Below are 25,948 nucleotides of genomic sequence, written 5' to 3' on the forward strand. Positions count from 1 at the left end.
AACGTCCTCATTGGGACAAAGCCTGCTTCTCAGCTTAGTGTTCTATGAGCACTTCCACATTTATTAACTGAGAGCTTCCTCTGCCAATGACCATTTTGCATGCGTATATCGTGTGGCAGGCACGAAGATACTCTATGCCCAAGGAAGTCAAGGAAATTTCCTTTACGAAAAGATCCTGGACCGACCGGGAATCGAACCCGTCACCCTCAGCATGGTCATGCTGAATACCCGTGCGTTTACCGCCTCGACTATATGGGCCCTGTAAAAAATAGAGTCCTACAGGAATTGAATTTCGGGATTCCTACAGGAATTCCTTTTGGTGATTCCTACAGGATTTTTTTTTCTGGGGTTAACCACAGGAACCCCTTATGAGGTCTTCTATAGGCATTGCTTCTGCCGATTCATTCATGAATACCTGCTGAAGATTTTTACAGGAATTTCTTCTGGGGAACACTCAGGAAGGAATTCCCAAGAAAGTTCTAAGGAACACCAGGAAGGGTTCCCAAAAGAACTCTTGAGATTTTTTTTTAGAAAACGCCTGGAGAAAATCTTAAAGGAACTTCTGGAGGAATACTGGTTGAGAAATTTCCAAAGAAACTTCTGCTGCTCTTCCCGAAAAATCTCTTGTACGACTGCACTAAATATGTCCTGAAGTGTTTTTTTTTTCTGGAAGCGTGTCCAGGAATTCCTTCTACGATTCTTCCTGGAGTTTTTTCCGGGATTCTTCCGAGAGTTCCTTCGGGAATAAATGCAAGAGTTTCTTCGACAATGTTCAATTCTCCCAGGAGTAGCTTCGGAAATTTCTTCCAGGAGTTTAGGAGTTGCTTCGGAAATTCCTCCATGAATTTATCCAAGAACTTCTTCTCGGAATTCGGCCAGATTTTTTTTATGATTCTACCAATAATTCCTCGTTAATCCCTCCAAAAATTCCTGCAGCGGATTCATTGAGGAATTCCTTCTAGGAATTTCTACAGGAATTCCTTTCAAACTTCGTCCAGGCAATCCATTCGGGGCTACCACCAGGAAATTCCTTCCGGAAATTCTTTCAGAGGATTCTTGCAGGGCCTCCATTTTACTTGCTGCAAAATCATCCGGGTTCCATCCAGAAGTTTCTTCTGGAAATTTCGGTAATAACTGTTACCAGCATTTCTCCAGAAATTTTTCCGTGATTCGCCCAGGAATTCTTTCTTGGGACTCCTCCAGAATTTCTTTCTAAAACTTTCTTTCAGTCAAGGAATTACTGCCAGGATTCGTCCGAACATACCTTCCAAAATTCTTTCTGGGGTTAAAGAATCATTTGAAATTCGACCTGGAATTCCTTCTGAAATCGAAACAAAAATTCCTTTTGGGGATTCCTAAAGAAATTGCCTCTGGAAATACCTCCACGAATTATTTTCGGGATTCATCCATACATACCTTTCAGGGATTTTATCAGGGTATCCGACCAAATTTTTTTTTCCTAGGAATTCATCGAAGAACTCCATCTGGGGATTCTGCATAAATTCATTATAGGGATTCCTCCAGAAATTCCTTTAAGAGAATCTCCAGGAATTACTCCCGAGAATTCCTCTTGGAGTTTCTTCTGTATATTCTTGTAGGTTTTTTCTTGATTTATTGAGGAATCCCTTCTGAAAATACCTGCAAGAATTCCTTCTGAGGATTTGTGCAATAATTCCCTTATAGAAGATTAAGCCAGGAATAGCTTCTGGTGATTTCTCTAGGAATATCTTCTGAGATTCGTCCAGGAGTTCATACTGTGAATTCCTTCAGAAATTCCTGCTACGATTTCAACCCGGTATTCGTTCTGGGTATTCCTGCAGTATTTTTTTGGGAAAACCCTCTAGGACACAGTCAACACACGATCGCATATGCTGTTAAAGTGAAGGCAATATCCGTGCATTTTACTTGCGTTTAAATGGAAGCATGTTTGCATATGGCTTCCACTCTTGCATTGTATTCTACAGGGTCCGGCAATTGAAGTGACACATTGAAACAAACAGATAAACTGATCAAAACAAAAACATTTCATTTGAAATTCATTAAATTTTACTAGAAAACAAATATTTTTTTAATAATTCGCTGGTCGAATTCAACTTGTTCGCCATTGAGTTTAACCACTCGCCGCAGACGATCAAGGAATGCATCGTACGAGGCCCGCAGGTGCTCTTGGGGTATTTTATCCCACGCTGCCGCCAGATGTCGATTAAGGGCTTCCACACTTTCATGTTTTTTATAGCAGACTTGGACCTCCAACATACTCCAGACAGCGAAGTCCATAGGGTTTAGGTCCGGCGAATTCGCCGGCCACTCCGAGCTAGAGTTGAACCCTGGAAAATGTTCCATAATCCAGAGCTATGTTTTCTTCGCTTTGTGAGCTGGTGCCGAGTCCTGTTGGAAACCCCAATCCCTAGAACCAAAATGGCGACGTGACCACGGTTCGACGACGTTCTGTAGAACTAGTTTCCGATAGGTACCGTAATCCGGGGTCAAATTGATCACTTTAAAACAACTTTTGCGGATAACATCAGTGACAATTCAAATATTGCCAAAAGAATTTCTGTAAAACCAGTACCCAGTTGATCTCCATGGAACCATGTGACAGAATTTTGTTCAACAAATTTAAGCTTTAAGTTAAATAACTTCAAATATCAAAATATTGGAAATGCCACTTTGGGGCGAAATTGACCAGTATACAATTAAGCATCGGTTATAAAGGAAAATTTCCTTCTCCGCTTAATTTTGCTCTTCTAAAACCGAATAACGCGTCTAAAATCTTGCAACTAGTGAATTTAATACTTTAAATGCAAAATTAAATTTCGAAATTTCCCCTTAAACGCCTAAAGGTAGGCAATTTCATTTGAAATAAGTACAATAAATGACTATTTTTTTCATAAAATAAACTTTTTATAACAATTTCATGTTTTGATTAGCTGCATAACATAACAGAGAATTCACGGGAAATCCTATTAGCAATTGATTGTTTAGCAGCAATGATTTCAGCTAAATAAGAAATACATTGGAAATTCCTTGAAAAAATAGGCAAAACTAACTTTTTTCTAAAAAATTAAAAGTCTACACTCATCTCTAGACATCTACGAATCAGATGACGTAAAAAGTTTAAGATCAGTACAACGCTTTAGAGTTCCTAGTATGGAATTACAATGTAGTACCCGAGTGATCAATTTCAACCCGCTGATCAATTTGACCCCGCTTTATGGTACGTATTTTGGTTGGTCTTAACTCCTTCAGGGACAAAAAACCAGCGGAGTCCGGCCATCTCGGGTGATTCCGGCCCAAACCATCACCGATGCTGGTTTCTGTCGCCTGGTAACCGTCAGCACGTCGGCACGGGTTCGTCATCTTTCAGGCAACCATACTCTATCGTTCTGCTTATTCACAAACTGCTGCACGGTGAAGAGTTTCTCGTCAGTAAATAAGATATTCTCCAACTTTCCTCCCGCGGCCCTCTTCAGCAGTGACTTTTCTCTTTTTACCCGTTCCTGTTTCTGCTTCACTGAAAGGTCTTGAATCTTCTGGATCTTGTAGGGCTTGGCCTGAAGTTTATCTTTCAGGATCCGACGGACACTTCAATCCGATTTGTTGAGATCCTCCGCCAATTTTGTTGCAATGCGTCGAGGATTTCTCTCAAGGCGCTTCTTGACAATCTTCACCATGGCAGGTGTCACTACAGTAGCTCGACGTCCCCCACCATACCGTTTTTTGGTACTTCCGGTCTCGAGGTGTCGTTAACTGTGCGGACACAAAACTTCTGCAAACACGTAAATCGGACAGCTCGGAACAAGGCAATCACAAAGTGGGCAAAATGACGAGGGGCTGTCCAATTCAGTTCTGTGGGCAACGTCATAATGACAATTGAAGTAATGTAGCAGTTCAATTGCCGGACCCTGTACATCACATATGAATTTTTGTTGGCAGGGAAACTCCTTCTGCAGATTCCTTCCGAGATTCAGCTGGGAATTTCTTTTGGTTTTTCTACGAATTTTTGGAAAAAAGAAAGAACCTTCCACAAATCCCATCTGGGTATTTCTCCATGTACTCCTTCAGAAAATACTTGTAGGTTTTTTTCCAGGGATTCCTCCATGAGTTCCTTCTGGGGGTTCTACAGGAACTTCTTCGGATGATTCTTCCAGAGAATCCTGCTGGGATATCAACGTGCAGCTCCTTCTGGGGCTTCCTGCTGAAATTCCTTCTGACGATTTTCAAGAATTTCTTGTAAGGATTACTTCAGAAATTTCTTCTGGCTATACCTCAAAAATTTATTTTAAAAATTTCTACAGGAATTCCTTTTGGGATTCATGTAGGAATTTGTTCTTGAGAATCATTCAAGAACTGTGTCTGGGATTCCTCCAGGATTTTTTTCCTTAATTCGTCCAGGAATTCCTTCAAGATATACTTCCAGCAATTACTGCTAAAGATTTGTCTAGGAATTTCATCCGGGAGAAATCAAGGAACTTCATCTTGGGCATCCTGAAGAAACTCCTTTTGAATATATCTCCAGAATTTTATTCTGTGGAGCGGACCTGGTGTGGTGGTTAGAACACAAGACTATCACGCCGAGGACCTGGGATCGAATCCCACTCCCGACATACTCACAAAATGTGGGTTCTTCCTTCGGAAGGGAAGTAAAGCGTGGGTCCCGAGATGAACTAGCCGAGGGTTAAAAATCTCGTTAATACAGACAAAAAAAAAAAATTCCAATTCTGGGGATTTTCCAGCATTCCCCTCTGGGATTCAGCCAAGACTTTTTTTACAATTCCTCGAGAATTCTTGGGATTCGTCCAGGAATTCCTTCTAAGAATTTTTCTTGAAATTACGAGTTCATCAAAGTTTTTTTTTCAGTTATTGCATCTGAAGATTCCTTCGAAATTACTTCTTAGAATTCTATCTGAAAATACCTCAAGAAATTACATCCAGAATTTGTCTAGGAATTCCTCGAGGAGATATCTCCAGGAATTTATTCCGAGATTCGTTCAGGCATTCCTACCGTGATTCGTTCAGGAATTCCTTCCGAAATTCGACCAATAATTACTTCCAGGATTCGCCAAGAAATTTGTTCTTAAAATTCTTTTTGAAGTCTCTTCCAGTTATTCCTTTTCGGGATTCCTGCAGGAAACTTTTCTAGGGATTTCCCTGGGAATTCCTCCTAAGAATCTCCTTTCTTGTGAGGATTTCTCTAGCAACTCCTTTTAGTGTTTTTTTTATGATTTTCTAGGTATACCTCCAGGAATTCATCCTGAAGATTTCCCCATTTGAGATTCATCAAGTAAATCCTTCCAGATATGCCTCTAGGAATTCTAGAATTATTCTAGAAATTTGATAAAAGGATTCTTTCTGGTGAAACCTCCAGAATTTCCTCCCGGGATTCGTCTAGGAATTCCTTCTAAAATTCGTCCAGAATCTTTTTGAAAATTCTTCCAAGCAATCTTTTCGGGGTTACCACCTGGAAGTCCTTCTAGGGATTCCTACAAGAATTGTTTCTGGGATTCCTCCAGGATTTTTTCCTCGATTCGTCCAGGAATTACTTCAGGGATACTTCCAGAAACTCAATAAAATATTCATCCAAGAGATCCCTCCGGGACTTATCCAGAAAATCGTTCATAGGAATCCTCCAGAAATTTCTTTCTTGATTCCTCAAGGAACTCCGTCAGAGGTGCCACCACAAATTCCTTCAGAGAATTCCACAAGGAATTTCTTCTGGGTATTCCTTCAGGAATAAATACCTTCTGGTGATTTCTTCTGAGGATTTATTCGGAAATCTTATCATCAAGGATTTTTATTTCTGAGAATTACTCTAAAACTGTCGTATAAAAGACATCCAGGAATGACTTCTAGAGATTCCTTCAGGAATTCCTTCTGGGATACCTCCGGAAATTTCTTCCAGGAAATCCTTCAGGGGACACCTTCTGGAATTTTTTCCGGGATTCGTCCAGGCATACCTTCTGTGATTCGTTCATTCCGAAATTCGTTCAGAAATTACTTTCATGATTCATTCATTGCTTTTGGAAATTCTTTTCGAGGATTCATTGAAGAAGTTCTTTTGAAGATTCTTCAAGAAATTTCTTCTAGAAATCATCCAGTAAATCTTTCCAGCGAATCCTCTAGTAATTTCGTTTAGATAATACCCAGGAATAATTTCTGGACATCATTCCAGGATTTCCAATTCGGGATTATTCCGGGAATTCGATCTGGGGATTCTTCCAGAAATTATTCTCGTGATTTTCTCTGTAAAATAAACTCCAGGAAATCTGTCTGGGATACCTCCAGGAACTTCTTATGGCATTCATCTAGGAGTTCGTGCAGTGGTTCGTTCACGAGTTTCTTCAGAAATTCTTCCCGGAATTCATTCAGAATTTCTTTTTTCAAGGAATTCTTTCTGAGGATTCCTTCAGAAATTCTCTAGGGATTCTTCCAGACACTCTTTCTAGGAAATAATCCAGGAATTTCTTCTGGGGACTTCTGCAGAAATTTCTTCTCGAACTTTTTTTTTTGGTGACATCCAGTAATGTCTTCTGGGATTCGTCCATCAAAGACTTCCAAAACTCGTCAATAATTACTTCTGTCATTCATTCAGGCAATCCTTTCGGGGATAACACCAGGAATTTATTCTGGGTTTAGTCCAACAATTCCTTTCGAGATTAGTCCTGGAATTCCTTCCGAGATTCAAACAGAAATTCGTTCTGGGTTATCCTTCAGGAATGCTAGGTTTGCCCCAGAAACTAAATCTTAAACATTCCTCCAGAATTATTCCAGGCATTCCTTTCAGGGATTCTATCAGGTGATTCTCCAGGAATTCCGTCATGGGAATCCTCTTCAAATTCCTTCAACGATTCCACCAGAAATTGCATTTTGGGATTCCTCCATGAATTCCGTCAAAATAATTCCTAGTGCCTTCAGATGATTCTTTCATGGATTACTGCTGAGATTTCAACGAGGAGTTTCTTATCTGCCCATATTCGCTAAGTTGACGTCTGGGGCTTCTGGGGCAGTATTTCTTCCTGGTGATATCTATAGGAATTCCTTCCAAACTTCGTCCAGGCAATCTTTTCTGGATTACCACCAGGATTTTTTTCCAAGATCCTATAAATTCTATTCAGGATTAATCCAGGATTTTCTTCTGGATTTTTTTGGGGGATTATTTCAGGAATTTCTTCTTGAGATTTCTGCAGGAAAATCTTCGGAGTTTCACAGAAAATCCTACTGGAGATTTTCGCAAGAACTATTTCTGGGATTCCTTTAGGAATTTTCCGTGGTACTTCCAGGAATTCCTTCATGGGGATCCTCCAGAATTTTTTTCTCGATCTTCTTTTTGGCTAACATTTAGTAATTCCTTCCAAGACTTTTCTGAAGAGTTTCTTGTGGGGATATCAACAGGAGTTCTTCAGATGTTTCCTCCAGGGATCCTTGTTGGGAATTCCTTATGAAAATTCCTCCAGAAACCTCTTCTAGGGGTTCTTCCAGAATTTCCCTCTGGAATTCATCCAAGATTTTTTTTTCAGAGAACAACAAATTCCACCCAAAAGACACTTGGCAAGCCTTCTGGGGATTCATCCAGGAATTTCTACTGATGGTCATCTTGAAATTCCCTGATGAGTTCATCCAAGAATGCCTCCAAAAATTGCATTTGAAGATTCCTCCACGAATTCCTTGATACCTCCAGAAATTTCTTCTTGGAATTCTATCTGTGGATAGCTCTAGAAATTACTTCCATGATTCATCTAGGAAATCCTTCAGGGAATACCTCCAGGAATTTCTTCTGGAGTTCGTACAAGCATTCTTTTCGTGATTCGTTCAAGAATTTCTTCTGAAATTCATCCCGGATTATTTGGAATGAAGTACTTCCGGAAATCGCCCGGAACTCCTTCTTGGAATTTTGTCTGAAGATTGCTTCCGGAATTCCTTTTGGGATTCTTCCTGGCATTATTTTTAGGGATTTCCCCAGAAACGCTTTCTGAGAAATGCTCTGGGAAATCCTTCTAGGATTTTTTTCTGGATTATTTCCTTTTGAGAATAATCAAGAACATCCTTCCGTGGATTCCTCTAGGAATTTCAGGATTCTAAAAATTACTTTGAGGGATTCCTCCAGAAATTCCTTCACAAAGTTCTTTTTGGTGATACCTCAAGGACTTCCTTCCGGGATTCGTCTAGAAATTCCTTTCAAAATCCGTTCAGGCAATCCCTGCGGGGTTATCTCCATAAAATGCTCCTGGGACTTTCCCATAATTTCCTACTGAGATTCCTCCAGGAATTTTTGTGTGATTCGTCCAAGAATTCCTTCCAAGAATCATCCAGAATTTCCTTCTCAGCAATCCTCCAGGAATTTCTTCCTAGATTCCTCCGGGATTTACTTTTGAGGATTCCTCAAATTCTGGTGAACCAGGAATTTCGTCCGTGATTGTAGGCATTCTGGGATTCATTCAGGAAGGCATTCTGGAGGTTGCTCTAGGATTTTTTTCTGGGAGACATCCAGGAATTCCTTTTTGGGAATCCTGCAGTAAACCCTTCTTCCTGGAGGAAATCTCAGAAGAAATTTCTGGAGGAAGTCCCAGAAGGTTTCCAAGAAGGAATTCTAGGATGCCTCTTAGAAGCAGGCCCGTGCACAAGAAAGAAGACATGGGAGGGGTTTCTCCTACTTTTGGCAAAAGGAAGAGGGGTGGCTGGTGTCTAGAACTTCGACAATGGGAGGGGTTAAACTCCTCCCTTGTGCACGGGCTTGTAGCAATTCCTTGAAGAATCTTCTAAAGGAATTCTCGGAGGAATCTAGGAAGGAATTCCAGAAGGATTAGCGAGATGCAATTTATGGATTAATCTCGGAAGGAATTCTTGGACGAATCACGGAAAAAATCCTGAAGAAATCGTGGAAGGGAATTATGGGAAAATCTCAGGAACATTTCCTGGTGGTAACCTCGGAAAGATTTTCAGGGCGGTTTTTGAAAGCGATTTCCAGACGAATCTCGGAAGGAAGTCCTGGAGATATCACCAGAAAGAACTTTGCGAAGGAATTTCTGGAAAGACTCATTGAAGAAATTTTTAGAGGAATCCTGAAATTCTTAGAGGAATCCCTGGAAGGATTTTCTTGATTATCTCAAAAGGAATTTATGGGGAAACTCCCAGGAAGATTTCCTGGAGAAATTACTCAGAAATAAAAAATCTAGAAAGAATTTCCAGAGCAATCTTCGGAAGCGTTTCTTTGGAAATCTTTAGGAGAAATTCCTGGGGGTAATAATTCCAGGAAGAATCGCAGAAGTAATTCAGAATATTCAGACAGACTTCCAAGAAGAATTTTTGGACGAATTACGGAAGGAGTTCTTGAACGAATTCCGGAAGAAATTTCTAGGGGTATGCCATGAAGGCTTTTCTACATGAATCCTGGAAGTAATTTCTAGAGCTATCCCCAGATAGAATTCCAACAAGGAATTTCTGAAGAAAATTCTTGGATAAATCCCTGAAGGGAATTCTGAAAAAAAAACTCAGAAGAAGTTTCTGGAGGAATTTTCATAAGGAATTCCCAACAAGGAATTCCCGGATGTCTCCCAGAAGAAAAAGGAAAAAGGAATATTTAGCATAATTTCCTAGAGGTATATCCTGTAGGATTCCCACAATGAATTTCTGGAGTTATATCCATAGGTAATTCCTGGAGAAATTGAAGCATCAAGACTCTGGCGCTGCTATGGTTTTTTTTCGTTTTATAACTATAATGGTTTTTGAAAAGATGAAGAGGTTTTGTGCTTTTTTGAGAAGTATTTCAAATGGAAATCGCTCAAAGGTAACGTCCATAATTTACGTAGCATTTTTAGGCCGGTTTTTTACTCCCTCTTCCCCCTCGAAGCATATTTTGCCATACCTAATACATGGCTCGTCGCACAATCTTAGACTCCCCCCTCCCCCCAAAACTACGTCATTTATGGACACTCCAAAAGGAGTTTTCCCTCTTCCAAATGCCAAGTTAAAAATAAATAAACAAATAAATAATTCCTGGAGAAATTATCTGCAAGAATTTCCGCAGAAAGCCTCAGAAAGAACTCCTCTTTGGAATTCCTGGAGAAAACATCTGAAGGAACTCTGTAGAAATCCCGAGAGGGATTCCCGAAGAAATCGCGAGAAGAAATTTCTTGAGCAATATACAGAAGAAATTCCGGGAGAAATTCTCGGAAGAAATTTCTAGACGAATCCTATATATAATTTCTACAAGAATCGCCAAAAAGGATTCTTGGAGAAATCCCTGAAAGATTTTTTTTTCAGGAATCCCCTGAAAGAATTGCTGAGAGGTCTGGCTAAATCCCAGAAGGAGTTTTTGGGAGTATCACAAAAAGAAATTCCTATAATGAATTTCTGGAGTAATATCCAGCAGTACTTTCTGGACAAATCTTAGGAATCTTAAAGGAATCCCCGGAATGACTTCTTGTTTGAAGCTCGGAATGAATTCCAGGGCGAATCTTGAAAAGAATCCAGAAAGGGATTACTAACGATTTTTGAAAGAAGTTGCTTCAGGTCCTTCAAGGATTGCTCCAGGAATTCCATTGAATATTCCTTTAACAGTTCCATTGGGAGTACTTTCGAGAATTCCTCCAGGAGTTCCTTTAGGAATTCCTTGAGGAACTCCATCGGGTTTTCCTGAAGAAGTTTTTACGAGAATTGTTAGTGGTGAACTTTCGGGAGTTCCTCCAGGAATGCCTTCGTAGCTGCCTCCCATAAATCGTCCTCGGGAATTCCAAGACGGGTTCTTCCAGAAAATCCTCCGGAGATTTTTTCAGGAATTCCTCCGAGGATACCTCCGGAAATTCTTGCACGAATTCCTCCGGATATTTCTCTAGGAAATTCTCCGGAGATTCCTCAAGGAAATTCTCCATAAATTTCTAAAGTAATTCCTTGAGGACTCTTCCAGGAATGGGGATTCGTCCAAGATATTCTCCGGAGATTGCTCTGGAAATTCCTCCACAAAATTCACCGGAGATTTCTCCAGGAAATCCTCCACAAGAAATTGAACCCTGTAGCTCTCAGAGTTGGCCTCAAATCCTTCCCAACTAAGCTGAGTTATATACCGTAAAACGGGGTATCATTGATCAGCGGGGTAACATTGATCGACTTGACCGACCTCATGAAGTGTCCAAACAAGCATTTTACATTGAATCAGCTTCTATTATTGAATGGTATATCGTTATCTGCTATTACTTAGCTAATAAATGACATGTTATTCATGAAAATTGAATTTCATAAACATTGAAATAAACCGCTTTTTCCATAACAGTGTTTCGTAATGCAATGAGATACATTGTCAAACATTCTTGCATGGCATGAATACTAGATACAATATGAGGTTCAAAATCACTGTATTACTTCATTATGATATCCTAGAGTTGGATTTAATACACGAAACTTTTATAGAAATGCTATTTTTCAATAAAATAAACGATTTAATAAAAGTAAGCTATCAATTCCTTAAGCCATTGCCTACCTTTAGGCGTTATTCGCGGTTTGGAGGATTTTAATCCTAAAAAAACTCAAAAAGTTCATTACTTGTTAGAATTTGGACAACATATTCGAAATCAGCGACCCCGAATTTAGTATGTAAGGGTATTTTCAACACAAACGAACATTGATCACTGACATGATCAATGTTACCCCAAATCAATAAAATCAAAAATTAAATTAAATAGCCTATTTAAACACGTTTTAAAGTTTTACAATACTATTTCGAGTAGGTTAACACATACTCAGAGGGCCAGTACTTGTTTTTAAAATATAAAACATGTAACGTACGCTTTACCAAGAGAATTATTCAAGAAAGATCGAAAATTCTGATCAATGTTACCCCGGGTTACGGTACCCAAATTCCAGGCAATTCGGCCCACAAAAACTCTCCATGACGAAGAGAACAAACCTGCCGATAATACCCATCGTCACCCTATTACTTCAAAAATCTAAATATTGAAGATGCCAACGACAAATATGTTTTCTATAGAAAATGTCGATTTTTGATCCCGGATGCTCAGAGTTACAGATCTGTGGCATAAGTTTCTGGCCTGACTCACCAGCAGGATTCTAAGGACAAATCCTGTATGATGGTCATGTCCTGAATTTGTTTTGGGAAGGAGCCATACGACTTAAATTAACGACAAAAATGATTTCTATAGAAAATGTCGATTTTTGATCCCGGATGCTCAGAGTTACAGATCCGTGGCATAAGTTTCTGACATCAGGACTCACCAGCAGGACTCTAAGGACGAATCCTGTATGATGGTCATGTCCTGATTTTGTTTTGGGAAGGAGCCATATGAGCCGAACTATTGACAAATATGATTTCTGAGCATGAGCATGAGCATGATTGACCGCCCGCGGTTGCTCCTCTGTTATTGCAAAAAAAACTGCATTTACACAAAGAACCAATAGATAATGCTTGGGACTAGCCTTCTCATCATTGTGTAAATGATGGCATCCCAATACTTTTTTAAAAAGCAATACCAGCGCCGGCCACGTCCGAATGCAGGTCAATTGAGGATAGGGAAGGAAGTGATGACGTGATTCTCGCTTAGGCCAATAACCGAGGAATTCTCTGCGTTACTACGAGTAATCATTAGGAGTTTGGATACGGGAAGGGATGATTTGTTAGGGGCATTGTTTTGGTAAACAAATTGCTAGTATGTAAATTGCTAGTATGTAAGGGTATTTTCAACACAAACGAACATTAATCACTGACATGATCAATGTTACCCCAAATCAATAAAATCAAAAATTAAATTAAATAGCCTATTTAAACACGTTTTATAGTTTTACAATACTATTTCGAGTAGGTTAACACATACTCAGAGGGCCAGTACTTGTTTTTAAAATATAAAACATGTAACGTACGCTTTACCAAGAGAATTATTCAAGAAAGATCGAAAATTCTGATCAATGTTACCCCGGATTACGGTACCCAAATTCCAGGCAATTCGGCCCACAAAAACTCTCCATGACGAAGAGAACAAACCTGCCGATAATACCCATCGTCACCCTATTACTTCAAAAATCTAAATATTGAAGATGCCAACGACAAATATGTTTTCTATAGAAAATGTCGATTTTTGATCCCGGATGCTCAGAGTTACAGATCTGTGGCATAAGTTTCTGGCCTGACTCACCAGCAGGATTCTAAGGACAAATCCTGTATGATGGTCATGTCCTGAATTTGTTTTGGGAAGGAGCCATACGACTTAAATTAACGACAAAAATGATTTCTATAGAAAATGTCGATTTTTGATCCCGGATGCTCAGAGTTACAGATCCGTGGCATAAGTTTCTGACATCAGGACTCATCAGCAGGACTCTAAGGACGAATCCTGTATGATGGTCATGTCCTGATTTTGTTTTGGGAAGGAGCCATATGAGCCGAACTATTGACAAATATGATTTCTGAGCATGAGCATGAGCATGATTGACCGCCCGCGGTTGCTCCTCTGTTATTGCAAGGAAAACTGCATTTACACAAAAAACCAACAGATAATGCTTGGGACTAGCCTTCTCATCATTGTGTAAATGATGGCATCCCAATACTTTTTTTAAAAAGCAATACCAGCGCCGGCCGCGTCCGAATGCAGGTCAATTGAGGATAGGGAAGGAAGTGATGACGTGATTCTCGCTTAGGCCAATAACCGAGGAATTCTCTGCGTTACTACGAGTAATCACTAGGAGTTTGGATACGGGAAGGGATGATTTGCTAGGGGCATTGTTTTGGTAAACAAATTGCTACAATCACCAGACCGATTCTTGGTTTGCTATGAACGATGCACTCGCGAAAAATTGAAAACGTCCTCACATACGCGATATGTCAGGGAATAATGTAAAATCGCATCTACTGCTAGCTGGCGTCGTACGGCCCGGATACCATACTCTCGCCCCGATCACTGTATTTTAACTACCGGATGGCTTCCAGCCATTTCATTTTTTTTTATATCAAAAATAGTTCGCGTAAAACGAGGTTCGCGAAAATAAGAAACAAAAAAACACACATCAACACCCGTGAAATTACGAAATTGTACTCGATGAAACAGAACACGCGAAATTACGAAACTCGGCTCGAAGAAATCAACGCGGGCACCGTGGTCTACCTGCCACTGAATCGTACGGTAATCTTAATCTTTCTAAAAAGGAGATGCTTCGCCGTTTTGATTGCTGCTTGTAAATCTGAAATAGAAAATAGTATTAAATGGTGATACGTTCACAACTGTTATATTTTTTGTATATTGTTATTTACACATAGGACAAATTTACCTGCATCCCTCTGAAACAAACGATATATAAGCAGTGAAAAACAAATTACAAAAATAGAATAAAAAACAATTTATAAACAAAAAAAAAACAGTAAAAAAGTACACCAAATCTTGATCTTGCATTTAACTTAACCAGACTGGAAAATAGCAAGATTAAAATTTAGTATAATATGGTAGATCTTACGCCGTAACGCACCATTCCAAGGTGATCTACCCACGTCACGGGTTACTATTGACAAATATGATTTCTATCCACTTATCCGCGAGCGGTAATGGCGGAGGCGGGCATATCCAACCGGTTCGGTTTTTGACGTTTCTTGGGGGAAAGTCAAAACAGTTTCATTCTCCTCCTCACCCCTTCCTCCACCGTTTTTTGGCGCCAACCGATTGCGATACCCAAGAAACGTCAAAACTCGAATCGGTTATTTGTGCTCGCCGCCGCCATGATCGCTCGCGGATAAGTGGATAGAAAAAGTCGATTTTTGATCCCGGATGCTCAGAGTTACAGATCCGTGGCATAAGTTTCCGGCCTGACTCACCAGCAAGACTCTAAGGACGAATCCTGTATGATGGTCATGTCCTGAATTTGTTTTAAGAAGAAGCCATATGAGCCGAATGTACGACAAATACGATTTCTATAGAAAATGTCAATTTTTGATCCCGGAAGCTCAGAGTTACAGATCCGTGGCATAAGCTTCCGACATCAGGACTCACCAGCAGGACTCTAAGGACGAATCCTGTATGATGGTCATGTCCTGAATTTGTTTTAAGAAGAAGCCATATGAGCCGAATGTACGACAAATACGATTTCTATAGAAAATGTCAATTTTTGATCCCGGAAGCTCAGAGTTACAGATCCGTGGCATAAGTTTCCGACATCAGGAATCACCAGCAGGACTCTAAGGACGAATCCTGTATGATGGCCATGTCCCGAATTTGTTTTGGGAAGGAGCCATATGAGCCGAAATTACGACAAATATGATTTCTATAGAAAATGTCGATTTTTGATCCTGGAAGCTCAGAGTTACAGATCCGTGGCATAAGTTTCCGACATCAGGACTCACCAGCAGGACTCTAAGGACGAATCCTGTATGATGATCATGTCCTGAATTTGTTTTGGGAAGGAGCCATATGAGCCGAACTATTGACACATATGATATCTATAGAAAATGTCGATTTTTGATCCCGGATGCTCAGAGTTACAGATCCGTGGCATAAGTTTCCGCCATCAGTACTCACCAGCAGGACTCTAAGGACGAATCCTGTATGATGGTCATGTCCTGAATTTGTTTTGGGAAGGAGCCATATGAGCCGAACTATTGACAAATATGATTTCTATAGAAAATGTCGATTTCACAAGTTTACCAAATAAAACGAAAGCCGTGAACTTCTGTCAAAGACCAAAATTTTTGAAGCACAATTTAGTGCTGATTTCGAAACCGAACCTCAAAAAAATTTAAGTTGAACAGTTTTTGAGTTTGAGCTCAATATCGAGTTTTGCAACTTTTCAAAATATGTAATTTACTAAAATTCAAATATATTGCGTTTTGTTCAACCAATTTTAAATCTTTTAACATAAATTAAAAGCTGAATACAATACCATTCGGTCATCTGAATACAGGTTTTGCGTCAGATTGATGAAATTCAAGATTTTAGCGAGATTTAGGGACGATTTTAACAGAATTCTCAAAATTCTTTGAAGAAATGTATTTTTTACAATAAGAAAAAAACAACTTAAAAATTCTTTCTCGACGTTTATTTGACATATCATATGTAGGCGAGTTACAGTAAAAATTTCAGCTCAATCGGAGCATTGATTACGAAGAATGAGATGTTTGAAGCGAGCGACTTTGCTTAAAAATGGAACAAAAATCGATTTCAAATTATCAACCTTGTATGGAAAGTCGAAAAAAATTCCGCTCTACTGTAATTTTTTTTTCTTTCGCGTTTTCGAACTCAGGGCATGATTCTACACCAAAAATGATCATCAGCTTACCGAGTTCAAAAATGCTGTAAACTAGTGTTTTTGATCCTGGAAGCTCAGAGTTACAGATCCGTGGCATAAGTTTCCGACATCAGGACTCACCAGCAGGACTCTAAGGACGAATCCTGTATGATGGTCATGTCCTGAATTTGTTTTGAGAAGAAGCTATATGAGCCGAATGTACGACAAATACGATTTCTATAGAAAATTTCAATTTTTGATCCCGGAAGCTCAGAGTTACAGATCCGTGGCATAAGTTTCCGACATCAGGATTCACCAGCAGGACTCTAAGGACGAACTGTATGATGGTCATGTCCTGAATTTGTTTTGAGAAGAAGCCATATGAGCCGAATGTACGACAAATACGATTTCTATAGAAAATGTCAATTTTTGATCCTGGAAGCTCAGAGTTACAGATCCGTGGCATAAGTTTCCGACATCAGGACTCACCAGCAGGACTCTAAGGACGAATTCTGTATGATGATCATGTCCTGAATTTGTTTTAAGAAGAAGCCATATGATCCGGGAAGCTCAGAGTTACAGATCCGTGGCATAAGTTTCCGACATCAGGACTCACCAGCAGGACTCTAAGGACGAATCCTGTATGATGAGCATGTCCCGAAATTGTTTTGGGAAGGAGCCATATGAGCCGAAATTACGACAAATATGATTTCTATAAAAAATAACGAGTTTTGATCCCGGAAGCTCAGAGTTACAGATCCGTGGCATAAGTTTCCAACATCAGGACTCACCAGCAGGACTCTAAGGACGAATCCTGTATGATGGTCATGTCCTGAATTTGTTTTGGGAAGGAGCCATATGAGCCGAACTATTGACAAATATGTTTTCTATAGAAAATAACGAGTTTTGATCCCGGAAGCTCAGAGTTACAGATCCGTGGCATAAGTTTCCGACATCAGAACTCACCAGCAGGATTCTAAGGACGAACCCTGTATGATGGTCATGTCCTGAATTTGTTTTGTGAAGGAGCCATATGAGCCGAACTATTGACAAATATGATTTCTATAGAAAATAACGAGTTTTGATCCCGGAAGCTCAGAGTTACAGATCCGTGGCATAAGTTTCCGACATCAGGACTCACCAGCAGGACTCTAAGGACGAATCCTGTATGATGGTCATGTTCTGAATTTGTTTTGCGAAGGAGCCATATGACCCGAAATTACGAAAAAAAAATTAAATACAGAATGTTGATTTTTTATGTTGGAAGCTTAGAGTTACAGATCCGTTGTATGAGTTTTTGCTTGCAGGAAACAGGCTTATTGTTTGAATTTTGTATGTAGTATGTCTGTTTTTATCACAAAGTAATCTGCATTGAAATTGCGGTATTGCAAAAAAAAAAAATGCATTGATTGATCTGCCGGATCGTTAAAATCCACGTAATACCCCTAAATGTATACCTACCTGATACATTGCTTGGAGGATAACTAATCGTACTAAAAAGTAATTCACTGTTTTCTGCTTATAGGTACTCCTGAATATATGCAATCTGAGTATATTCCTGGAGGATGGCTTGGGAAGATAACTAATCGTACTAAAAAATAGCACAATATTCGTGGAGGATGGAACTTGGAGGATAACAAAACCTCGCTACCCAATCTCACCCCCATTCTTAATATTTAGACATAAGGTCGAAAATAATTTTACAGTGGTTTTCGACTGGTAGATTCTGTAACTATCTGTTCTTGGCAGCCTTCTTCTAGGGGAAACTGAAAAGGGGTCTTTTATTCAATTTTATGCTCGACATCTGATCAAAATTGTACATACTTAGATCTATTGTTTACGTTTGTGAACATATATCGTGTGTTGGCTTGTCGTACATTTTTAGCGTGAATCTGTGGGAGATAGAGTGGTGTGTTGGGAACGTCTGTTGGGTGTATAATTATGTTGGCTTACAGTTGTGGGTGGTTTTAGTTTGCTACTAATTTTCTACGTTTTTACCACTGATTACGGACACTGTTTAACTGCCCGTTCAAAATAGTGAGCTTTCGCTATAGCGCTTTTTTAAGTAGACCATTACAGGTCAACTTGTTGTGTTACATTAGTGTTTGTGTTGTCATTTCTAGCCGAGTTGGTTTTTAGACGTGTTTTGTATGTGTGGAGTATCCCTGCATAAATGATACTGAGACCTTCTACTTTGGTTCTCCGGTTCACTGTATTGGTCGTATTGCTTATATGGCACATTTCCAGTATGGGGAGATTGCTAGTTTTGTGTGTTTTGTCAATGATTACAACCCTATTTGTGTCAAACATGTGTGTTTGTGTTTGATTATGTGTTCTATTAGAGCTGTGTGCCACCTACTGTATCCATCTGCTGCAGTGTATCGTTGATGCCGTTTGCTATCATGGTGTTGTATTTGTTGATATCCGTTTGATGCCCGTACATTCGTTGGCGTAGGTAGTTCCTAGTCATAACGATGTATACCATTGCACAATGGTCCGAATCCACGTTTTAGCAGGAAAAAAAATCCGTATCTCCGTTTTCGTTAATTTTAGGCATTTGGTGTTTTCAGAGAAGTTGTTTGAATTTGTTTGCTGCATCTTTTCCAAAAATTTTTGATTAGGGTGTTCCGCGTCTTAACTCAAATCTGGAATAGAACTTTTTAATTTTAAGTCATACGCGATCGATTTCTTCAGCAAAGTTGTAGGCAATGGTATTTCGAGCAACTTTGCCGAATACGCCGTTTATCTAGCTCTTGATTTGAACAGAGTAGGTCAATTTTAAGTTTTGACTTAGGGTGAGCCACCCAGAAACGGTTTTTTCGCAATAACTTTTTCATTTGATTTTTTTTGAAGATGTGAGCTTCGGAGCATTTGAAGAGCAAGTAATGACGCATATTTGTTCTGAACATTGCATGTTGCTAGGTCTTGTCATTCAAATGTTATGGGCAATTTTGACTTGAAAACAACGATGTCTTAAAATGTTTATATCTCTAGGAGCTGGTAAAATTAAATAAGTTCTATAAGCGGCATTTGGAAGGTCACATATAAAGCCAAATTTGGAGCAAAAATTACAAGAACGTTATTTTTTAAATTGGAATAAATCGACTCCAAAAATCCCCTTAAAAATTGAAAAAACTACCTCTAACTCATAAAATTTCAAAGATACAGTCAAACTGTCTTCGGAAAAAATGTAAGTTTTTACTATGCCTACAAGTTTTCCATCCACGAGTTTTTTGAAAAACGTGAAACAAAAGCTTGAAATTGATAATTTGATTCTTAGGGGTACATGCTTTGTTTTTCTAGGCAATCAGAACGATTATATTCTTAAAAAACAAATTATTAATTTCAAGCTTTTGTTTCACGTCTTACAAAAATGTCGTGTATGGGAAACTTTTAGGTATGGTAAAAACCCACATTTTTTTCGAAGACAGTTTGACTCTATCTTTAAAATTGTATGAGTTATATGACGTTTTTCGATTTTTAAGGAGATTTTTGGAGTCGATTTATTCCAATTTAAAAAATAACGTTCTTGTAATATTTGCTCCAAATTTGGCTTTATATGTGACCTTCCAAATGCCGCTTAAAGAACTTTTTTTATTTTACCAGCTTTATGAGATACAAGCATTTGAAGACATCGTTGTTTTTAAGTCAAAATTGCCCATAACATTTGAATGACAAGACCTAGCAACATGCAATGTTCAGAATAAATATGCGGCATTACTTGCTCTTCAATTGCTCCGAAGCTCACATCTTCGAAAAAAATCAAATAAAAAAGTTATTGCGAAAAACCCGTTTTTGGGTGGCTCACCCTAAGCCAAAACTTAAAATTGACCTACTATGTTCAAATTAAGAGTTAGATAAACGGCGTATTCGGCAAAGTTGTTCGAAATACCATTGCCTACAACTCTGCTGAAGAACTCGATCGCGTATGACTTAAAATAAAAATGTTCTATTTCAGATTTGAGCTAAGACGAGGACCACCCTAATCAATTTTTTTTGGAAAAGATGCAGCAAACAAATTCAAACAACTTCTCTGAAGACACCAAATGCCTAAAACTAACGAAAACAGAGATACGGATTTTTTTCCTGCTAAAACGTGAATTCGGACCATTGTGCATTGGACAGTCGTTGCAGGGTATTCGATATACGACGTTTGACTGAAGCGGCGGTTCCACTGGATCTTTGTTGTTGCCGATAATCTTCGCCGTGGTGTTTATTGCTTTGGATGCAATTTCAACGTTCGGAATTTAACTTTTCAGGATTCTGCTGATTTGGGATGAGAGGACAGGAACATACGGTAGCGAGCGGTACAGGACGTTTTCGGTGGGCGCCCCATGATCATTGTTGTTGTTTGTGTTCACGGCTTGGCTGTTTTCTGGCGGATTTTCGGCCGTGGCGATTTCGTTTTGATGCGGTTGGGAGTCTGTCAGCTTATTGGTCAGCCTGTTGGTGAGCTTTGCCGGATAATCGTTCATTCGGAGTATTTTGAAGATTATCTGCTTCTGTTGTTGAAGTGTTTGGTTGTTGGTGAGGCGGTTGACTCTCAATATTAGGTTTTCCGCGACGTTGATTTTCATGCTCATGGGATGGAACGACCAATAGTTGAGCAAACGGCCAGATGCAAGTTGACCTGTAATGGTCTAAAAAAGCGCCATAGCAAAAGATCACCATTTTGAACGGGCAGTTAAACAGTGTCCGTGATCAGTGGTGAAAACGTAGAAAATTAGTAGCAAACTGAAACCACCCACAACTGTAAGCCAACATAATTCTACACCCAACAGACGTTCCCAACACACCACTCTATCTCCCACAGAATCACGCTAAAAATGTACGACAAGCCAACACACGATATATGTTCACAAACATAAACGATAGATCTAAGTATGTACAATTTTAATCAGATGTCGAGCATAAAATTGAATAAAAGACCCCTTTTCAGTTTCCCCTAGAAGAAGGCTGCCAAAAACAGCCGAAACGTCGGGCAGTTAACAAACTACCGTTTGAAACCATAAGACTGAATAGCCGAAAACACCGAGTAAGTCGAAAACAATATTTTTTAATAAAAAAATGCAATGACGCAGCCCGCTCTTTTCATTGCATCAACCAGGTAATACCTACAGTTAACCACATATAACAAAATATATGGTTAGGTACTTGTGTGGAACATCACGAAGGAGATTTTTTTTCAGAGTGATTTACTAGTAGTTTCATCGTATAAGTTTAGCCACAAATTTAACAAAAAATGATTATTGCCAAACATTTTATTCTGCATCTTGACGTGTAAAAACATCTCTCCGATTTGACCAAATCTCACCCCCAGACCCATTGTCACCCCCATCGACGGTAATCAATTTTGTCTTGAAAGCGTCTTAAAGCACCGATATGTATATATTTAAGATGCCTCATTTAATCAGTTTTGGGCATGTTTGAAACATATTAGATTAATACTTATTATGCCTTTAATTCCCCACCAAAAGCAGTAGTTAGAAAAAATCATACATTTTAACTGTCCTTACGATTACATTGGTTTAAGTACCAGATGTCGGTCAAGCATAAATAATCAAATATGGGGAATCAATTTATTAATGAGATGACAAAAAATTTGTTACCGAACGGTAACTTAGTGCTTATGGTAGGGGAATGTAGGGAAACGATTGTATAGTTACTCCAACGGTTGATTCGAAGAGTGGGCGTCGTGTGTATCGACTCAATGCGCGACGCGTTACGCCAACGCGCAATTAAGAGGTGGTGAGTTTCCAGCAGCCGCCTGAAGCATGCGGCGATGGAGGCGGAAAGACAGAGCGTTGAGAGAAAGCTGGAGAGAACATCTGGCGATGGGTCCGCAAGGTGGCGACAAGAGGTGTTCGGGATCAGTTAATCGCGACTCGTGCTTGGAGGAAGAAGTGCCAGCTTTTGTATATCGGAGTTACCCAGTTTGACCTTCCGATTTGGGCAAGTATTGCAGCCTCGTGGGGAAGAATGCCGGCCGCGCTGCTCCTCGGCCAACCGTTGATCACCTCGCCAAACCGCCGGATCGACCCCGGTCCCCGGTCGATCGTCCGATCACCTCCGCCTGGCACCTCAAGCCTGTCCCGCCCGGCACACGAAGATTTCACCAACGCGCCTTCGGGGAAACCTAGGACGAGATTCAGACTCAAATCAAGCCATCATCACCCCCACCACCTTTGGTGTTCACCTGGCCGCCTTCGGGGACCGTAACGACGGCCCTATTAGCATCAGCTGGACATCCGCATCACCGGCGGCGCAGAAGAATGGCGCACTCCGGTAAACATAAACCGGCCGGCGACACGATGGACGAGATCCGTGTTCCGTCACTCCACCAGCCACTGCGCGACGTCTTTTTCAGAAGTTAATAAATCTGTAAGTAATTCGAATCACTTTTTAAGTCAAACCCCACCGAAAACTTCCCCATCCGAAACGCCCTGGGAACCGTGAGTCAAAAGAGGCCTTGTGAGCCCACCCCGGAAGCTGCCGTTGGCTGGACCAGCAGCTTGGGGCTTAGGCACGGCTCCTTCTGGGCCGGCGCGATCGACTCCCGGGCTCAAAAAAAGTTTCACTGGCGCCCAACGTAAAAGTAACCATTTCAGGTTCCTAGGAGGAAAAAAATATCTACGAATATTTTTTCTCTATTGACGTTGGGGGAGTTTTCGTAATACAATTCCTCAAATCCAATCTGGTCACATTAGGTGCTTAAACAAAACAAGTTTTGCCTTCTACGATTCGTAAATGATGTTCACTAAAATCAATGCAAACAGTCCTATCCTAGCATTGGCCATCTTCATGGATTAGACTTGACTGAGCTGAAAGCAAAATCGTGCTACCTAAGGGTGTTTGATGAAGTTAGAGAATACCGCTCGTTTATAAAAGCTTTTACGAATTGAAGGCCACCAATCAGCCACAAAACATCTGCACCGTAGCGCCGAATCCTATCGTTACCATTCTTCATGAGCTCGATCGCGATTATGGTTAAAATAACTCGTTGTCGCGACGCGTAGGGGTGGTGGGGGTAAAGTGGACAACCTAAGCATTTTGGTCGTTTCCCGCGGAAATGCGGCAAAATCAATCTGCTTTTCCGAGTAACATGGAAGGTAATGATATACTCTAGAAATCTTGTAAGGGGTTGCATTTAAAAAATATTGTTTTCTTTGATTATTTTATTCACCAAATCGTGCATCAAAATAGCGTGAAAAAAATTGGTGGGGGTAAAATGGACAATCGATGGGGTAAAATGAACAAGTCGTTAAAAGTTATATAACAACATATTGTTTCTATGTTTTTAAATACAAACTATCAAATTTCATACGATATCTTTATTTTGTTGTTTTCAAACTTTTAATACAAACTTAGAAACACAATTAAATAATTATTGTAAAAATAGTGTAAAAAACAAGCACTGTTTTGGGTGAAAATTATGTTTTGTTGATATACAATATTTTTTTACAACTTTTTACTCCAGTTATCTCACGATAGGTATAACGGCTGATGATTCTGAAGTTTGCAAAACAAAATATGAAATTTTGGTAGAATTTGAACCGATTGTCCATTTTACCCCCACGGTCTGATTTTGTTAAAATTATTTCCAAAACATGTTTTTTTACAAAACATAATTTTTTTTTCGGTCAAATATATTCTTCTACGAGGACTTTATTGGTTTAGGCTGTAAAACTTGTAATAATTTGAAAATAACTTACGAGAAAACCTTAGCAATTATAAGCAGTTACATCATTTCCGATTTTTTACGTTATTTTTGAAGTTTTTGTCATCTTGAAGAGGTTTATTTGATTTTAATGTTCAAGATCAGCAAAAGTATAATGATTCATGCTTAGGCATAAGCTTCAATCGTTGAAATATTTGAAAAAAGAAAAAAAGCCATGAAACTGTACCCTGTCCATTTTACCCCACCTGTCCACTTTGCCCCCACCACCCCTAAGGTTAAAATCACTATTGGAAGCTATGACGATCATTAAATACTTGGCCCAGTCCCCGGTCTCTAAGACCAATACCCGCACCCCATATCAGTTTTCTGGACAGCCACCAGAAGATATCAGCTCCACAACACTGCCTCTACTCCGAACCTCTGTAGAAAGCAAGCATGGACAGACTGCATACTACAAAGAGTCCAAAAGTAATTTTCATTCGCCTGTCCAACAGTTTACTGAAGCTACCTCTACCAGACAAGCGGCTCGATTCGAGGAGTGGTGGGATCTATGATGCAGCGTGGACAAACTAACTCTTCTACTATGTCAGCAATCCTAAAGTCGCTAGATTTCTTTAAGCGCCACCAGAATTTGACTTTCTCACTGGTTCTTGGCACTCAACCAGGAACTTACTCTTCAGGTTTTTTCTTACGTTCACGTATTAAATGTATGCGGCTATAACTTACATCTTTCACAGAAGATTTAGAGATGAGAATCTTAGCTCCGTCAAAACCAATACACAGTGTGAATGATTCACGAAACCGTATCAAACAATGGCCAAATAATATTTGACTTTTCGAACTTTGTTAAAACGAAGTTGTAGGTTATTAAAAGTACTTTCAATATTCTTCACCAGGTAGCAGCAAAACCCATCCCTGCTTCAATGGCCTCGGTACGGTATAACTCAGTTCATTTCCGAAATACAATTATGTGGCAAAACGTATTACCAATAACCTTCTAAGGACATCCCAATTTAGTCAGTTTCAGATAAATATACAATCAATTTTCAAGCTCACATTGGGTACTTGGTGATTGCCAAACAAGGGTCATTGCCCTTCGGATTGGCTAATTATCACAGTCAAAATATCGTACTTGCTAATCTTGCTAATAAAACACTCATTGTAGTTTAAAACTTAAAAACTTTCCAAATATTCACTATGGCCAAATAGAGAATCACTATAGCCATAACTGGTACACTTACCCTACATGAATGCTACGACTAATTTGAACCATCCTAATCATTATTAGAACCAATCGTAATATTGATTTGCACTACTGCCGGCACTTGCTTTAGCAGCTCACAAAACAGCCAAATAATTGAAAATCACATGGATCAGTTAATTCTAATTATTTTTCATTAGGCAGTCGAATCTCAACTCATAATGTTTAGAATTCTTCAGGAGTTTGAAATTTTGAGTAGATCAGCTAAACGTGTTAGAGCTTCTAGTAAAACTTAATAAACATTTTAACACATTTTTAAAACATTATATCTGATAAACCATTTTCTTCTTTTATGTTACAGCTTTGGAAAATCCCCAGTGGTAGATCAATCCTACTCCGCCAAAAACTTCCCTGGCGATGGAAGCTCTTCCGAACCGATCTTCCCGAGTCGGTGTCGAGCTAGATTCTGTTTTTTCCGGTTGGAGACTGGTCTCCGGTTCACTGGCGCCCCAGCGACCGTGCTTTCCATGACGTTATCGATCTAGCCTACTCTCCCGGCGGTGGACCTAGCCTACTCTGATGGAAAAAATCCCCAGCGAAAGAAGTTCTCCCGAAACCGAGAATTCAATCTCGACCATCCAGGTGCCGAGGTCGACCCAGCGATGCCGGTTGGAGGTTGACTTCCAGTTCACTATCACTCCGATGAAAAAAAAACAGAACTACGTCACGGTCTTGTCCCCGACGGTGAGTCAACTCCGATCGCGATCCGAGATCCTCTGGTCTTCACGCCATTCCGCTATTCAGCAATTCGCGTTACTGCTCGGTCGACATCGTTCCATTTCACTTCTTCACGGTAC

At 39.8% G+C, this 25,948-nt stretch overlaps 1 protein-coding gene across 1 annotated transcript in view; it reads left to right on the forward strand.

The window, feature by feature from the left end:
• The window catches only part of LOC109397226 (male determiner protein Nix), a 160,456-nt gene extending 134,791 nt beyond the window's left edge, over nucleotides 1-25,665 (forward strand). Inside the window, exon 3 of the mRNA XM_062851411.1 lies at nucleotides 25,453-25,665. Within this exon, the coding sequence (XP_062707395.1) occupies nucleotides 25,453-25,636 (184 nt within the window). The 3' untranslated portion in view covers nucleotides 25,637-25,665. The remainder of the gene's footprint in view (nucleotides 1-25,452) is intronic.
• Nucleotides 25,666-25,948: the final 283 nt, after the last annotated feature.

This window comes from Aedes albopictus, chromosome 1, assembly GCF_035046485.1.
Source record: "Aedes albopictus strain Foshan chromosome 1, AalbF5, whole genome shotgun sequence".
Classification (NCBI taxonomy): Eukaryota; Metazoa; Arthropoda; class Insecta; order Diptera; family Culicidae; genus Aedes; species Aedes albopictus.